The sequence below is a fragment of the Falco naumanni genome, chromosome 9 (genome assembly GCF_017639655.2).
Source record: "Falco naumanni isolate bFalNau1 chromosome 9, bFalNau1.pat, whole genome shotgun sequence".
In the NCBI taxonomy this organism is placed as follows: domain Eukaryota; kingdom Metazoa; phylum Chordata; class Aves; order Falconiformes; family Falconidae; genus Falco; species Falco naumanni.
Genome location: NC_054062.1, coordinates 47,110,068 through 47,128,907, shown reverse-complemented (window position 1 = coordinate 47,128,907; position 18,840 = coordinate 47,110,068). Strand labels below are relative to the sequence as shown.

Here is an 18,840-nt window from a genome sequence, read left to right as displayed (position 1 = left end):
CAGGTGTCAGGGAGCCTGAGCAAACTCAGGCTGGCTGCCTAATGCATACATGATGTCACTACAAGTCGAACTTGCGGTACAAGCATTGTAAAGTTAATCTCTGGATGACCGTGACCATGAGCGATAAATGACCATTTTTCCAGGGATACCCTGGTTTCTGTTGCTCCACATATGCGTGAGGGTGTCTAGAAGTTCTCTGGCAAATGAACAAAAACCCCATAGCGATAGCTGATGCCTCGAAGATGTCAGTAACAGTAGAACGTGCGGGTATGTGACAGTGCAAGCAGGATGACTGGTCACTTGGGAATGGTTGGAAGTTTATGAAGTGCTATTGAAAACTGCTGTTGAGATGTCATGCACACTATTTAATGAAAGGCTGTTTTTTAGAAAAAAATAATCTATAAAAACACTCTTTTGGCCCTATCTTGCTGAACTAGTAAAAAGAAACATTTGATGGCACCTCATTTGGACTTTGTAGCGTAATATTTATAATATGCAGTTGTATGTTACAAATTACTGCAAATATAAATCATGTTAATGTATTATTATCTATTTTCTTTTATGTATTCCTATGTGCCTGTTAAAGCTAGGCAATTATTTAAGAGGGAATCGGCAACTTGATGTTTTAAAAAAATGTTTTTAATGTTTAAAATACAGCGATGGGAGCAACAAGACCAAGCTGTGTTACTACTATTGTTATATTTGCCTGCGATAGGATTCCTCCCCATTTTCAGTTACAAAACAGAGGTTTGGCTATTAGGCACTGAAATTGTTAAACTAGGAACAATCTATTGTTCAATATGGAGGGGAGGATAGGGCTGTTATATATTCAAATATAGTGTTTAGATTTTATTAGGGTTCAAAATCCTCCATTGGGATTTGGGGACCTGTTGTTCTGTGTGTTGCAGCAGTAAGGGAATGGATGTGCTTACCACTCCAATTAGTTTGACTCTTTAAGAACCCCGATGCACTTTAATAATGATGATTTTGTATGCGGCGAACAATTTTTGAATGTCCACTTCCGAAAACCTAGGAAGTTTGCCCTGCATCAGGTACTGAAGGTAAATATTCCCGTTGTCCTAATGTGACACTATAGGTCCTTGAGCATCGTGAACATCTCAAATTTTGGCATCGTCTCTGCTGACACACCCCAAAATCAGAAATAGTTTAAAAGCTCACCTCAGATTTTTTCGAGTATGATATTCCCCTTTGTAGGTGGGAAGGGAGGGATGCCAGGGCTAATGACCACATGGTTAGGAGGTGGAAAAGTTGAAATATTTAACGAGAGGTGACACAACGGTACTTAACAGAAAAACGTGGGATTCACTTTTGGCAAAAACAACCTCTTCTGACATCGGTTTCATGAATCAGTGTTTCTGGCGCTGGTAAGTGAGCGCAGTAAGCGCGGAGCCTGCGCGGGCAGGGCGGGCGGAGCGGGGGGCGGGCGGTGCCGGACACGGGCGCGCCGGGCAGCGGGCAGCCCGGTGCAGGTGGGAGCGCGGCGCGGCCCCCGCCCCCCCCAGCTCCGGCGGCTCGGCGTTCTGGACGCCGCCAGGCGGGAGGCGCCCGGTGCGCCGGCACCGCCGTGAGGGGGCTGCGCTCCGCGCTGTGGAGCGGCCGCGGGGGGCGGCTGCGCGGGGGGCAGGGTCACCTGGGGCGGTGTTAAGATCTAAGCCAAGGCACAAAATAAATAAAATAAAAATAATTTTTAAAAAGAGTGAAACGGCGTTCCGGTCGAGTGGGTCAAACCCGCGTGTGGCGGCGGGAGGGCGGCCGGGCAGCGCAGCAACTCCCCCGGCCCTGTGACAGCTGAGCGGGGCTCCGCGGGCCATCTTTAATGTGGGCAGCGCGGCGAGCGCGCCGCACCTCACCGCTGCCTCGTTGAAACATTTCTTTTTTTTTTTTTTTTTTTTTTTTCTAATTACTGACCGTAATTACCTCCTGGGTCCGCGGGAGGGAGGTGACAGGGGGAGGTGACAGGAGGAGGTGTGTGGGCGGCGCGTGCTCGCTGCCCGTACCCAAGATGGCGGCCAAGGCGCCCGGCCGGGCGGCGCCGCTCGGTACCGTGAGCTGCCGAACCGGGCCGCGGGGCCGCCAGCCCCCCGCCGCCGCCGCCTCGCCCGGGCTCCCCGCGCCCCGCCGCCGCCTCGCCCGGGCTCCCCGCCGCCGCCGGCCCGCCCCCGCCGGCCGCTTAGCCAATGGCGGCACGCGGGCGGGGCGGGGCGGTGGCGCGCGGGTGGGTCGCTCGAGCCGTGGCCGGCGGCTCAGTCGCGGCTGGGTCGGGCGGAGAGGCGACGCTCGGGCAGCGCAGCGGGGCTCCGCCGCGGCCGGGCGGGGAAGCCATGCCCACCCTCAGGTAACGCCGAGCCCCGGCGCGCGGCTGCCCGCAGCCCGGCCCCGGCGCCCCGGGGGAAGGGGGCGAGCGGGGGGTGATGCGCTCCCGCCGGTGGGGCGGGGGCTCTCGGTACGCCGCCGGCGCTCGGCTCTTCCCTCCTTCCCCAGCCGTGTGGTAAGGCTGCGGGGTAGCACGGCTTCGTCCCCTCCCTCCGCCGCCGCTCGGCTTTGCGGCTGCCCGCCCGCTGCGCGCCCACGGGGCGAGCGGGCTCCCCCCCTCTCTCCCCGGCCCCTCAGCCCGGCGGGGGCCGCCCGGAGTTTATTTCTGGCGGGCAGGTGGGCGACCCGGTCCTGCCCGGGCGGGAGCGCTGAGGCGCGGGGCGGCGGCCGGGGGTTCCGTGAGGGGTCGTCGCTCGGCGGCGGTGCTGCCGTCGGAGGTGGCGGCGGGGCGCGGGCGGGCAGCCCCCGCTGCGGGGTCCCGGCGCTCCGGCGGCCGCCCGGGAGCCTTGCAGCGGCGTGGCCCGACTGGGACTTCATGTGAAATGCGCCCGCAGTGCTGAGGAGCAGGGTGGTAAGAACAGGTGAGGCTCTGAGCAGTCTGGCGGGACTGCGGCGGGGCCAGTTTGTCAGGGACAGCCGCGGAGTGGCGAACCCCTAGCTTTTAGCGAAAGGAGTTCTTAGGACCAGTTTGCCCTCCTAAAACACCCCATCTTAAGATGGAGTGGCCGCGTAAAGTGAGCAGGTAACCTACGTTACGCAGTTACTTTGATGGGTCCCTCAGCTGCCAGAGAAACGCCTAAACCCGCCGGCTCGGAGCGCAGCGATGGCTCCAGGCAGCGCTGCCATCTCCCCTCGCCCTCAGCGCGCCCAGTGTCAGGTGCTGGCTGGTTCTGGTGACCCTTTGAGATGGCAGCGGCGTTTCACTGCGGGAGCATGTGGAGCCGGCACCGCTGCGTGAGGAGCTGGGGGTGCTGGAACAGTTCTTTGTTTTTTCCGGGCAGCTGCCTTTCTTACGTAAGGCCAAGGCTTTCAGGCTCGGCATCGAGGCTGGAACCTGTGAGTGTGTCACGCTAGAAGGCTATGAAAGTTTTATAATGAATGGAGTCTTCACGGAAGATACTCCTCTAAGTCAGCGTGTAAACGTGTAACCCCTTAGCCAAATACTGCCTTTACTTAAGACCTAGGTAAGGAAAATGCGTGAGGAGCCCTGCCGGCTACTCGCGTGTTTAAGGTCTGTCAGCATGCTGAAGTCATTCGCTGACGAGTGATGCGAGGGAAATTGGCTGAACCCTCGAATCGTGGAGTAATAGTTCGGAGGTACTTTGTGTCAGACAAGTTATGGTTAACAGTAAATGCTATCTTACTCATGTCGCATAGGTGCGTGGGATGAGAGACTAGTGTTCTTAGTGGAGAGGTTATGGCTATTTGAATGCCACGGGTCTGGTACTATTCCTATTTTAACTACGTGTATAAAAGATTTCTGATAATTAAATTTTTGTGTGCTGTAGAGTTTAACTGTGTTTCTTTGTGGCTGAAATTAATGTACTGAACAGGCTTAGGACATGCCTTGTTTGGCCTTACTCTTAAGGGCATAATCAAACCCTATAAAAATACTAACATTTTAGATTACGAAACCATGTCATATATTTGTAAATGGAAGACTAGGCATACAGCAGACTGCCATGCAATTGGGACACCAAAACGCCCCAGTCGTGTTTTATTAAGGCTTTCTGACTGTAAAATGTCTTCTCACAAGAACTTGGTGTTAAGTGTAGGTTACAGCTGCACAGCAGTATGAGGCTATTACACAGCAATAAGAAAGGTGAAATTTTCGACTTGGCTTCCTTCACTATTAGTCACTGTTATGTAGTTTAGAAAAATTTTCAGCAATTAACAGGAAAAAAATGATGTGGTTTTTATGAAATAATGGATTTATATATTTTTTTTTAGTAAGGCTTGCCAGTATCCAAAGGCTCAAAATATTCCTCTGTCTCTGTGCCAGTAACTAATAACATGCTTTCACTGATATTTTGATGTTACCCTTCCACTGAAGGGCACAGCAGCATGGGATGTTGACAATATTGTGTGATAGCTAGATGCAGCACTGCTAATGTTCAGCCACCAACTTGAAACAGGACCATATTTTTTAAAATGCCTGCAACAGTAGAGCATTAGTAATGTATAACCATGATAGTGGACACAGCTTTCCAGATCATCCAGGCACAGTTGATTTGTTGACTACTTAAAAATGATTGAAGGGTAGTTCAGTACAGGTGTGGGGGTTTTGTTTTGTTTTCATCCAGTTTGGTTTTAATTTCATTACTTCTGCAAGTTTTGGTGAGAGTCATATGTGAAAGACTGGCTATTTGTGAAAAAACAATCATCTTGGAAATCTCCAAACAAAATGCCATAATTAGCAGGTGAAGATTTATTTATATTTAATGAATTACATGGCTTCAACTTGTAATTACAACTTGCTCTTCATCTAGTCTGAAGTTAAATGACAAGCTCATAAAATATATTTCTTGTTGTCAAGAGTTTAGATTGCAAATGTGATGTATATCCAAGCTTTCTGTCAAGTAAGGCATCATCGTTGCTGATTTGCCTGCTAGGTGGACAGCTTATTTCTGTGTCCAAACAAGTTTGAGATTTGCATGAGCATCATATTCTTATTTAGTACTTATATATGAACAGTATATATACTTTTTATGTACTGTATATGCATGTGCACATATATACACACATATACACAGTGACTGTGTAGAGTCAATTATATGCCCTTAATTTGTGGAGGTGCAGGAGTTGTCACTTGGCTCTTTAAGAGCTGAGCCAAATATTCTTTTGTAGTAGGTTTGTTGAGTTAAGCAAGAACATCCTTCTGGGATGATTAGATGCCAGAACTCCTGTGGAGGAGAAGTGACAGGGGAGAGTCAGAGAGGCAGTGGAGTACAGAGGTGTTTGCTCTGTGTCTCTTGCAAAGATGTATTTCCCAGATAACCTATGTAGTATGAAATCTCACATTTCAGGAAACTATTTGTGCTTCCTCACGATGTTTTACGTCTAGTTGGTTGGAAGTAATCCATGAAATTTTAATCAGTGCAGGTGTCCAGCATGACTGAACAGCAAACATGAGGCCAGTAAGGTTCATATGTAATGCTGAAAGTGTTAAACTTGGTGAGAATGTAGCAGTTTAATATCTGTTTCTTGCTCTAGAGACTTACAAATTTAGAATTCTCCAGGATCCTAAATATTACGTTTAATTCTATGCTTTTACAATATGTGGCTTTACAGACTATATGTGATTTTTTTTTTTCTTTAAATTTTTACAGAGGAACAAACTCTAGCCATGTAACTGCCATAGCTCATGTTGTGCTCCAAAAAAACTCAGTAGTGTAACAGTGCAGGTACTTGGCAGCCTCTCAAGAAGATGTGCTGCACTGAAGTGTAGCCAGTGTTGGGTTAATCAGGTTGAAGATGCTAAGGGTTTACACAGTCACATCTTAAAAACTAGAAACACTGGACTATCCAGATTGTGGTGCACAAAGCTTGTGTTAGAAATCACTGATCATACTGGTGATCTTAAATGACTGCTTAAACTTGTGGAATTTTAAAAATATTTGGCTTGGGGGGAAAAGTCTAAAAAAATCTCTTGCCATTTTGCTCGGAAAGGTATTTTTACCAAATGCGGAGTTAGTTAAGGAATGACACAACTATGATCTCCAGTACAAATGGAGTGTATGGATTTTTCTCCCTTTTTGCCAGTGGCATTTTAATATCTGGTTTTAAGCATGGAAGTTCTAGTAGCTCGGGACTTACTTAATTCAAGCATCTAGCTGAAACAGAAACGTAGAAATACAGGTTAATTGTAAACAAAAGGCAAGCTATTAGTAGTATATATTAGCTCATGTATTTAGATTATTTGCAAAAGTATGTTGAGTGTTATAACCTGTGTACTTCATAGAAATCAAACAGTTGATGTACTCAAAGTTTTATTTGATTGAAAAGCTGTCAAGTTCTGCTATCCTACACTTGTTTGTGAGAAACAACTATGCTGAATTGGGAAGATTTTGCCCAGAAGTTTTGGGGGAATATTTCTGAACATACATTTACTAGTCTAGTGATAGCTACCTTGGCTTCTAAAGCTTCCCATCCCAGATGGCACCCTACTTGAACGGGGGTGATTACAGAATACTGAGGGACAAAGAAGGCTTGGGGATGGAAGAGGACGTGTATGTGATATAAAGAGCTGCCTGGATTAAAGGGCACTGAAAGTTCTAGTTCCTGTTGCTGCTGACATGTTAGGAGTTTGTATGCATGTTACTGGCTTGATGGAGCTTCTCTGCACGCTAAACCAGTGCAAAGTTGCCCTTGTGCTGCTTCAGGTTTGTTAACCAGTATGTTCTGCAGCCCGCAGCTTGTTAATTGTTTGGTAGTTTCTGTGTTGCTTTTCTGTTGAACAAGGTAGCTTCCTCATAGGTAGTAACCTCAACGTGTCAGCTGTATTTCAGAGAGGTTTTTGAAGTACAGCTGCTCTTTTCTGGCACGCTGTACACTTAAGTGCTGATACTTGTCTTACAGAAGTTATCCATGATAGGCATTTTTTTTCCCTTAAGTGCAGGTGTAAAATTACTGATATGTAGAACTTCACAGTATGTGCACGTCAGCTAAACATCAAGTACAGGAGCATGTCGTTTGGGACAAACCTGTGTTCAGCACTTTTAACATTCTGACTTGATCATTCATTGTCCTGCAATACAACCAAACCCATACTTGGTTTTTAAAATGGAGGGAATGGCCTGTCCTGGGGCTCCAGCTACAGTTCCCCTTATCCTTATGTTGTCTTTACTGTCATCTGTCTCAGTCTTCTTCTAGCTAGATAGAACTTACGGTTATGCTGTCTAGAAGAACTGGTACTTCTTTTCACACTGACAAAAGTGTGTAGTGAGTCTTACAGTTTTTTACTAATGTTGCTTATTTTAGTTAATGCAAGCTGTGTTTCTGGCTCCATCCTCAAAAAGCAGTGCCTTCCACCTTTCACATCCAGTGGTATGGGCTGTAAAGGCCCAACTGTAAAGCTACAACAAAAAATAGGATACTTAAAACATGGTTTGCTGTCTCTCAATATCAAGGTTATTAATCATGTTTTCCACGTATTCTTCTCCAGACTTCAGAACTTAGCATTTAACTGAGGCTAATGTGGCATCGTAGGGAGGGAGAAGTTACATTTGGCAAGTCGCTTCAAATTTGAGTATTTTTTAGCTAGGAGTTTTTCATAGCAGTTGCGAGAGGAAGTAAGTGAATGAGTCTCCAACCTCTGTTGGACACAATTAATGAGATTGTTCCTGTATCCTCTCCTTTCTGCTTTGTGTTTTTCTTTTCTTATCCTGCTGAGTAGAAATTAAGGAAATCTGTCATTTAGCAGACAGATACAGAGTTTCTAAAACATTTATCTTGCTTTAAGTGGGCCAGAACAGTTGGAAACTCACTCACTGTGAGATTCAGCTGCCACTGTTCTGCAGCTTTGGATAAACTGCAGTTAAACTTTGGATCCAAGTGCAGTGTAACAGTAGTACTTTTGAGGGGATGAAGAGACAGGGAATATGCTTTCTCTGCAAATACTTGATAGAGACATAGAAAAGAGGGAGGCGTATTTGGTGGTCATACTGAAGCTACCTTTGGTGGCTAGAGCAGGGGCTTGCCTTGCCAGTTGGAGGCAGCAGGTGTTAGCTTAGGAAGGAATGTGATGGGTTTAGATAGGTTTTAGGCAGCCTTCAACAACAGCTGCATTCACTCCTACTTGACACTAGGCCACCTAACTAATCCTTTGGTATCACTGCATTATCACCCAAGCACATGCTGTTCAGGAAAAAGTAACACATGGTTTCTGAATGAATCTGAAAAAGACCTTAAAGCTAGCTCTTCCAGCTGTTTACAGTATCTCTGATGTCTGGTTTTTATGTGACAAAAGTAATGGCAATGAATTTCAAATTTATTAACGAGTACATACATTATTATCAGTAGGTGGCTATGCTGTTTAAGGTGGCTGAGAATGCAGAATCCATAGTCACTTATTTTCAATTTACTGAAACAGACTTATGTTGTTAATTATTGGTCAGTAGCAGAGTAAACCCAGCAACTAAGTCTGTTCAGTGAAATTCTTATAACCTGGTCTGATACTCCCCCTGTCTAAAATCTGGTATTACAACTTGAATGCAATCCTTTAAAACTACAGAATGTGGCATGGAGCTCTAATTCTTTATCCGAGTGAATGACAGCTTACAGAATATATACCTTTATATGTTCCTGACTGCTTGCAGTCTGTATATTGACCAAAGAAGATTATTGTAGAATGATACTTCACTTGAATTTGACTCTCTGTCTATTATATGCCAGGCTTACATGTGACTGCTGCGCTGGGCAAAATGTGTATCTTTTTTGTTCATTAGCTGTATTCAAGGAAACATCATCTTCTTAATAAAAAAAAAGTCTGCAATGTATTATATTGGGAACAATAAACTAATACTAAGCTAACTTGAAATAATTGATTCTCTTACAGTGAAAATGTCCTCTTTGGAATGGGAAATCCTCTGCTTGATATCTGTGCAGTTGTGGACAAAGACTTCCTTGACAAGTAAGTCTTGATTTCTTTTTTTTTTTATGTCAGTTTTGTTTCCAATGTGATGCCTACAAATAAACGGAAGACTACCTGCTTGTGTAATGCTGAGTTGGTGCTGATCTTAGTGGGATACTGGCCTTATGCTGAAAGAAGCCAACATTGTATCAAGTCGTTTGATTGTTCTAGCTGTATGAAGCTGTGGTGGCAGTGTCAATGTTTTAATGTGGCTTTGGTATTTATTGTTTTCTAGCAATTATTTATTCTAGTCTCTTCATGCTGTCTTTGCTAGCCTTTAATTGGAAGCAATCATCAGTGTCAGCGAGATGTAGGTAGCTCTTGTATGAATATTTATGTGCTACTTTTGATGTACTGTTACAGCGCTCTTTTTCTTTAGTGATGACTTTGGGGCAAATAAGCCATTTCTGTAACACATCAAGGGAAGTTCCCTTTTTTTTTTTAATAATCCAATTTATCAGTCAAGAACAGGACCATTTCTTATCATGTGGTCTGTTATCTTGCTTAAGCCTGGTGGTTATGCTACAGTCCATACAACCGTATCACTAATTCCTGTTGGCATTAAACTTACTTGTTCTCGGAGCAGCTTAGATGTGTCTTTTCAAGAGGTGTAAAATATAGTTGCTCTTTTAAATCCTTCTGCATGAGCTCACTTTCTTCCAGTTTTTGCTGCTTTGTTTCTCTTGCTTGCAAGTGATCAGTAAATTGATTTCAGAGTGCTCACAATTCTTTGTTTAATTCTTGAAGTGTTATTTTTTCTATAATCATTCTTTTAGTTATTAAGGGGAATGCTAAATCAAGAATAAGTTTCACATCGCCAAATAACAGGTGCAGAGTTTTTATTTGTGAATGTGTACTGTCAGCCACAAATATTTTGTTCTGAAACTTCTAATAATAGCAATAATTTGTTTTGTGGTGGATGTTTTATCTAAAGGTGTGTTTTAAGTCAGAGCCTGAATATTAGAGGTAGGAGGCAATGGAGTATATCAATCTCAAACTTCTGTAACTACGAACACTCAAGACATAGACTCAATTTCTGAAAGAGTAAATTATTCTGATAAATTCTCTGTCTAATGTTTCTACTGAAATAACTTGAAAACCAGACTCTGAATATAAGTAATGCCCCCAACCCAGCAGTACCCTCCAATTAATTCTTATATATGCTTCTCATAAAAGAGGTGGTGGAATCTCTATTGCAGCAGTGAAATCCTGTAGGAGGGCATCACACTTTTCACTGGACCTGATGTGCTCTGCAGAATGTAGTTTAATTAAAAAATGTGAAGTCTTATGTACTCAGACTTGAGTCCTGTCAGACAAGTTAAATGATCTCCTGGAACAGCATATGCTCTGTGAGCATTTCTTTACTGCCAAAATGCCTTTGTGGAGTGTTGCGTTATTTAAAGCAATAAACAGTCCTCCAACAACAGTTTCACAAAGGACCTGCTGATGGTGTGATAGCTCTGGTAATAACGTCAAAACTGAGAAGATGGTTTGTCTACCATCGTCACGGGTACCTGACTTTATTTCTAGCTCTGTATTAGTGAGTGTATTCATAGTATTCCATTTAACAGACAAGCACATTTCTACTCTTAAGTCCAACTACCTTTTTGCAATACTTACTGAAATGAGTATCGAATCCCACGCTTACTCAGGTTGTGAAGGGAGACAAAATAGCAAACCTAGCTGCAAAACAACTATTAGAATAAAGTTATCTATTCAAATGCTGTAGAGAGGTGCAAGAACATAGATATTTCAGGACTGTGAAGCATTTGACAGAGAAATTGTCAATCATACCAGCCTAGTCTCTGTGTTTTTTCTTGTCAAACAAGATGTGCATTCATCTCTAGCAACGTAGTGTCAGCGCTTGGTAACTTGGCAGTGATCAAATAACTCTGGAGCATGTGTCTCACCTCTTCGAGTGGATGGGCATGTTTAATGGGGCCATCAGGCCTGCTGTGCTCTGACTTGAGAAGGTAGCTTTGTAAAATGAAGAAAGAGTTGAGGTGAAAACCCAAAGAGTTTTATACATGTAATTTTTTTCCACTGTTTCTGTTAGTTTGCCGTCCTCTCTTCTATAACCGATTTTAAGAATAAAAACCTTTGTTCAGAATAGAGGACTTAATGTTGCAAGTTTAATCAATGTATATTGTTAGTGAAATGAGAGTATTAACATGAGTGCTGTAACCAGATCACTTTAGTAACTTCTATTAAGAAAATGCAAATGGAAGCAGCGTAAGATTGTGTAGGAAGTCTCAGGTGGTCCTTTTAACAATGTTTAAATGGCATACAATCCATATTATAAATAAATCTGAAAACAAATACATAATGCAGTCCTACCCCAGGCAGATTTGGAACGCCTTGCTGTCATGTAATACTGATTTGAGGAAATGAGCAGTGTTGGAGGGTTGGGTGGGTATTTTTGGCTTGGATTGTTAGCACTGTCACCTTTCTTTTAAGGTGTATTTTTGTTTAATCTGGGCTCTGAAGTCTTTTGGTCTCTTGGCAAGTTTTGGAAAGCTTTAAGTCTTTCCTAGACTATTGCTAGGAGAGGTCGTCTTAATTTGTATCACAACAGAACTCCACTGTGCCCATCTGAGCTTTTCAGACCATGTTAGCAGTCTGGCATTACCTGAGCCAGAGAAGCTTTGGCCTCTGTCAGGTAGTTATGTTTTCAGGGTCTCATTTCTTATCTCTCTTCAGGGAGACAATGTGAAAAAGTGTTAGCAGTGTTGATGGCACTGTTGAAAGCTGGTGATACCCAAACCCACTTCAGTTTCTGTACACAGAGTTGGAGAGCAGTCTTGAAGTAAATCTAATCCATTGCATGACCTTGGATTTTTCTGAATATCTGCATGAAAGAAATACCTGAAATGCCTTTTTTTGTGTGTGTGTCTCCTTTTAATTTGCCTAACAGTATTTATTTTTGGTTTTTGTTTAATTTTTCTAACATATAGATACTTGCTCAAAGAGCAGCTTTTTATGGGTGGGAGGGGAAAGAATAGAGAAAGGATTGATGCTTTGTGGGTGAATTGCTAACTATAGCTATGCTAATCTGTGAAAGTAACTTTGCTAACAGGTATTCATTAAAGCTTGTGGTGTAATCTGTTCTATCTGTGGCATTTAACAGAAATATTCCTTTACCTACAGAGTCTGTAACAGGAATTTAAGAATAACTTTGTCTGCACTATGAATATTAAACTCTAATAAGGTGGCCAAAGAAACTTGGATTATTATAGTTATGATGTTTTAGGACTCCACAGAAACTCAGTACTGCTGACTCCTATAAATATTCCAGTGTCCTGCTGTTAAAAGTTGGGAGATGGCATCAGTTTCAGTGCTCCCCCTAGAGCACTCTGTTTTGCAAATACTTAGTTTTTGACAATTATCTAACTATAGTTAATTTTTAGGCTGTAGAGATCTGGTCATGACTCGTCACCTTAAGCGCACATCTGGTGGTTGAGAAGTGTGTGTTCACAGAATGGATAAATCTCTTGCTGTTGTCCAGCAATTGGGTCTATGACTGCATGACTTGAGGGGGTGGAGAGAATCATTATTGACAAATTGATGTTGACAGAGTTATTATGCTAGTCTTGGAACTTCTATATATGTGAAAACCTTGTGTCTTCTCTAATTAGCTAGTGGGAAGGTGAGGAAAGTATTTGTAATTGCCCGCACCTGTATAATCATGTGAAGATCTTTCAGCCCATGCTCTTAAAACTGAGTGGTGTATAGGGCAAATTATGATATATGTCCTCTTAATCACATTAAAGTTAAGGATGCTTATTGCTTTATTTCACTTTTTTTCTGGGCTTTTGACCAGAGCCATGATCTTATGAACTGCGGTGTGTTTACTAGTCTGGATGCCAAATTCCATTATATTTGTCACCTCTAGACTGATTTATTTGTTATTTTTAAATCACCATCACTGTCCAGGATTACAACTTGCTTTTTGATTACTTGCTGGTTGTTAAAGCAGCCAAGTCTTCCCTCCCCCCCCTCCCCCCCCCCCCCCCCCCCCCGGCTTGTGTGGTTGGATTTTGTGGTTTGTTTGGTTTTGGGTTTTTTTGTCTTTTCTTTCCTGCTCTCCATAAAATCAGGGTCTATGGCAGTCTTTGCACAAGCTTATTGAAGGTGCTTAGTGAAATTCTGTAGTATTTAGTAGCTTTCATTCCCTGGATCGTCTGCTCCTTAGTTCTCTGCCCTGCTTTCTCAGTGACACTTATAAATACAAACTGTCTGTAAACCAAGAAATCAAGAAATGGGTTTATATTATTTTTACTCTTCACTGGAAAAACAGATTTGAAGAAATGGTAGAGGAAGAATGAATAGGGTCTTCAAAGTATGTTAATGTGTGAAAAGAGAATACCAGGGCACCAAGGGAAGAGATGTTGTCATTTTAATCTGTAATTTCACAAATATGGATACAGATCTCCTGCAGTGTGCTACCAACGTATCTGCAGCATTGAAAGTGGTTGGGTCATTACTGAAGATCCCAAGATGCCTGGGCATTCTCTGCCTTTCTTCACTGCAGAATACTTTTGGAGGGTGGAGGGTAATGGATTAGTTAAGCACAAACTTTACTAATAGAGCAATGGTGACACCTGGTAAATTAAATTTCCTTGTGTGAGGCTGTTTTGGTGCTTGCTGTGATGCAAGTGAAGATGATGTACATATTTGATTTTTTTTTTTGTCCACCCTTGTGAGAATTCATATGATAAATGAGGAAGAGGTTTGAGAAGCAGCTGAAATGAAAAACAACTGCTTGTTTGCATTAAATTTAGGTTGGTCTGCATAGCTGTGCTTTTAGCCATTCTACCATGTGTTATTCTCAGCATTTTCAGTTTATCTTTGCTTGTGTCTAACACAAGCCTTTGTAACTCTGCATAGCAAAAAAAAAAAAACCCCAAACCCCCCCCCAAAAACAAAACAAAACAAACCCCCAAAGCACCACTCATGCCATTAGCTCTTATAAGGCAGCTAAGGCTTTGAACAGTTTTTACATAATCGGAAATGGTTCCTTGTCTGTTCATCAAACTTGGGTTTCAACACAGTCTTAAGGCTTCAGTGCAAAGCAAGCCCTTCCCCAAAACCATGTGCTGGAGTGAGCTTGAAAACTGAGAAAGACAAGTGGCTATTTTTTACTGGGGGGCTTCAGAATCAAAGAATGCCCAAGCCGCAGGTATGGACTTCGCTGCCAGATTGAAGAGGGGGATCACCCCTAACTTACATATTTTTCAGTTTCACTAATGTGTTTACTTTGCTCTGTGTGCTTCATCAACCCTTTGGGACAGGTTAATAGTTTTTCGTATTTCTTCAACTTGGGGATTGCATTACCTGTTGGTACAGTGCTGAATGTATGAAAAGTACGTAGTAATAATTTTAAAACTTGTCCCTGAATATTTACACTTCTTTTGTTGTTTGTTTTTTAGAAGAGAGCTTGCTGTATGATATCATGTATCCAACAGTAATCCTTGTGAAGATTGCTTATAAAAGTATCTCTTGCACAGGCTTATTTGGCAGAGAAGCTGAAAGCCTGAGGGTTTCATTATTACCTTGTGTTTTTGAGCTGTACCTGTAGAAGTCAATTTAGCTTATCTCAGAGTCTGAACATAGAACATTGCTGAAACTGTTCAGCCAAATTGCATCATCTGACTGCTGGTAAATTAGAAAAACTTCAGTGTTTGCTTGGAAAAAACTTAGGGCTAATGATGGCTGTCTTAAAGGTCCTCTTGGTACTAGTGTACCTACGAATTTGGTAGCATTCCTGACAACATAATTAGAGCTTTCTACAAACCTGATTATTTCTTCTAGTGTGTTTAGTTAAATTGTGTAGTTTAAATGAGTGAAAGGTTTAGTGAAGCTCAATTTGGAAAAGGCAATTTAAAAAAATCTACCTATTGAATGACAGTTTTGCGTGAGGAGCTGTGATGTTCTCAGGGTATGCTGAGCTTGAGCAATGATTATAGGAGAGTTTGCAACTACTTACTTGCCTGTAAAATAGGACCCAAGATGTTCATAAATAGGAAATATACCACTCCTTGTTATCTCTTCTCTTCTCTTTATTGTGCGTTTTCACTTTCTTAAATGCTTGCCTAGTAATCATAACTTCATTTTTTTAGTTTTTCCACTTCAGAAAACTTGCTAATTTAATACATGTTAATAGGACATGTCTAGTTATTGGGTTGTTTTCTATAGAGTAACCTTGAGACACATGACAGACTGACACACAGAGAGCTTATTTTGTATTTTCTCTTCACTACCAAGTACAAATTTGTTTAATGCAGCTTTGGGTGTTGCATTACAAGGCAAATGATGAGATACTGGGTTCCATTTGCCTTTTCAATGCAAACAAGGAACTTAGAGCTCTATGAATTAAGTAAGTGCCTCTTTTTAACTAAGCAATAATATTAAAGGAAAAGACCCTTGCTGAAGATGTCTTTGGTGGAAAAAGCTGGGTTTATCAGTAGAGAACTGGAATCAATCCAAAACTAGATGGTAAAACTTTGTGTTTGGAAGTGGTGCTTGCTGTTTGTATTGAAAAACTTGTCATCTTAGAGTTTCCTGAGTGTACAATTACAAGATTGTTTTTTACTTAAGATACAGTATATAAAAATGGTGATTCATGTTTTGGGTATGGTTGCAGGTGTTCTCTTTAATTACAAGATAATAAGATGCAATCTTAATATTGTTTTCCATTCCCATGCTGCTTTTCCAAACCAAAATTCCCATCAGCATAGGAAAGGCTTGAGTTTTTTTTTCCTAGCTACTATAGTAATACAGTGAAACAGTTTGATCACTCACGCATTGAAGAATAGAAAAGTCCAGTCAAACAAATTGTTTGTTATGTTCTCAGTGTTGGGTTTTTTTACTGTAGATGAAATTGATTTGTTATCTCTTGGAAAAGATGGCCTTTTAATGATAGCTTTTCTGAAGTGGTTGGAATACCTTCAGCTTTTTAAAAACTTCAGTTTTAAAAAATTAGGTATTTAAGACAATTACAATGCTCATTCTTACTTGATAGTTTTTGCTTCATTCAGGTCAGGCAATTTGCAATTCAGTGGCTTTTCTTCCGAAGTTAGGTGTATCAAGATGACAGCGATTCTGTCCTTCCTTTTGAAATTAAATGCTACCTTTTAACATTTCTTTTTAGTAACTTCCTGTTCCTGAACAATGTGCAAGGACCACGTCAGTGTTACTGTTACCTGTGACTGAAGTTCTGAGGTGGTTGTGCTTCTGTAAATCCCTGGTACTGTGTCACCTAACCACGTCCAGGCCTGCTCTGTGCTTTGCCTCTTCTTGTCTTGTTCCTTTCTGGAGTGTTGGACCTGTGGCCTCTGCTGTAGCCACAGGGAGAGGGTGGAGGCAGCCTGTCTTCCTCTTAATTACTGGTGTTCTTGTTTTGGCTTAGTCAAGGGCTGGAGAAGAGGAAACCAGCTGTCTGAGTGCTATTTCACTTTATTTTTGTCAGGGCAAACCCATCAATACTCCAAGTTACTGGAGACCAAGTCTGTGCTGTAGACTTCAGGATGTCCTGAAGCCTGTAGTGCCCTGACAAGTTCAGTTTAAATGCAGAGCTGGAGACAAAGATCTTTAATTTCACAAATCCTTGATTCCCTTCTTTAATAGCATAATATAATATTTCAGTGAGTGTTGTGTGGTGTGGTTGTTTTTTTTTTAATTAGCATGGGATTCAATTACGAGTTCATCATCATGGTGTATATGTCTGTGCTGTGTGTCCTGCTAGCTATTAGATTATTACTCTGAACCTGTGACAAAGTCTATAAAGCAATGCTATATCTTTTAAGACAACTCAAATATTGCACTCGGAAAAGCTCTGTTGCTTTGCAAGTTACACGAAATAAAATAACATGTAGATTATCTTCATTTTTTTTAGTTCTACTTTAAACTTGTGTGTTTATGTCTGTCTTACTACATGAAGACAAGGGAGCTATGGCTAAACAATTTTTGGTGATTATTTTTCTGGCTTACTCCACTGATTTTATTTTTTTTTTCTTGCATTTATTTCCTTGTTGTGAAGTGACAGCAAAAGTGATTAAGTTTCAGCGCAAGTGTCTGAGATGCATTTGATAAAATCTAAAGGGGAGAATACGACTGCCTAGTATGACAAGCTGTAACAAGTGCACAGTAGCAAGAAGTTATAGAAACACAAATATTACCACAGATGTTTTTTCAACCCTTGTATTGTTGAGGCTAGTTATTTCTTAGTGTTGAGGCTGGGTTTTATTCTTCTTAGGCAACAGGAGCTTCTCACTGGTAGGAAGGTAAGCAATAAAGATCACTGTAAGTCTATGCTAACACTCTATTTGGGAAGTATACAGTCATCTTTCTTTGTGAGAAGTGAAACTATGACCAGATTCAGCGCCCAGCCCCTCCAAGTAAACGTGGCATGCAGTTCCAACTATGGATATTAAGTTAAAAGGAAAACAAAAAGGGTACATGGTAATGCAGATGTTTTAATTCCTGGTGCTTTATGTGGCTTCAAACTAGCATACTTATATCTGTTCTTTTTCAAGACAAGAATTGTAGTTACTATGTAAATTTTTCAATTTCTAATACTAATTTTTCCCTGGCCTTCCAGTAGAAGAGGCAAAGTGTTCCAGAATCTCATGTCTCTAGGGAGCCTCTTTTGTAGAGTTGCAGTGTGGAAAAGAGATCGAAGACCTTCCTCCAAATCTCATTGCTATAACTTCATTTTTGCAAGAGTGTGTTTCGCTGAATTTCATGGAAGCTATTTCGGTTGTGAATTGTGCTTGTGATGTTACATACGGGACTATTAAACAACAACTAGAGTACTAAAGAGAACATGCCTGTTAGCTGGTTTACATTAGGTAAAGCGTTTGAATGTATATCTTTATTAGATATGGTTTCAATTTCAGTGTCTGTAGTATTCTTAATCTGGATTGCAATTCCACAAGCTCAGTTGTTGGAAATCACATTTGAGAGGGCTGTGGGCTGGGAAGTAGCTATTTTCTTAAGGGGGCTGTGAAAAAAGAGCTAATATTGCCACCTTTGCAAAAGTTAGCCTGTGCAAAATCCCTGACTGCTTTTGTGCTAGGGATATGGCTAGCCTATATAAGTTAAAGGCAAGCTGTAGAGTTGTTTCAACAGATTCCATCATTGAAATACCAAATTCAGTCACTTCAGTAACTGCTAGCTTTTTATTGTTTTGAAAGCACCAACTACAACTTCCAGCTTTAGCCAAGAACAGCTGAGGTGTACCTGACTTGTTTTCAAAAGTGGGACGTTTCAACTTTTGTATGCAAATTGGAATTAAAAATTAATAAAAGAAGCCTGGCAACTTAAAAAAATACGAGGATATAGAATTTTACGTTTCTACTGACTCACAAAATTGGAAATGCTCGTAACACCTTTTTCTACAACCAGCCCTTGGGTAAAACTGTTATTCAGCCAAAGCGTGAAGCCCTTCTGGGCTGTGAGTGATGGGAACTGTCCGAATACCTCCATCCCTTTTTCCTCTGCCAGATACTTGGATGCCTGGGCTTGATGTTGCAGCTGCAGCTGTGGGTGAAGGGTTAAGATACAAAACAGTGGCTATGACTAGAGGCAAAAGGGAGGAATGGTTCTTCCCAGAAGCAGTAATTGCTGTTCTCCACATGACTCACTCTCTTGATTCTGTAGTGGTAGCAGAGCAAGGAGTTTATCTCTCAAGAGCTCTTCCCCGAGTCTCCATCTTGGTATTGCTCCTTCATATTTTAGGATGAAATTAAAACTTTTGGTAAAGAAACATTTTCTGCCATTTTCTGTATGCTAATTTTTTTCCAGTAAAGCTAATGCTTTCAGTGGCTTCGGTAAGTTCTTTCAGCATGGCTGGAATTTCATAGTAGCTGCAACAC

At 41.8% G+C, this 18,840-nt stretch overlaps 1 protein-coding gene across 7 annotated transcripts in view; it reads left to right on the top strand.

The window, feature by feature from the left end:
• The window catches only part of ADK (adenosine kinase), a 291,201-nt gene that overhangs the window by 6,302 nt on the left and 266,059 nt on the right, over positions 1-18,840 (top strand). For 4 of the 7 annotated variants that reach the window (XM_040606787.1, XM_040606784.1, XM_040606786.1 and 1 more), the window contains exon 2: positions 8,891-8,965. In XM_040606787.1, the coding sequence (XP_040462721.1) occupies positions 8,891-8,965 (75 nt within the window). Of the gene's footprint in view, positions 1-1,287; positions 1,386-2,238; positions 2,357-8,890; positions 8,966-18,840 lie in introns of those variants that run through there. The other 3 variants (XM_040606785.1, XM_040606783.1, XM_040606782.1) reach the window with 2 other exon arrangements.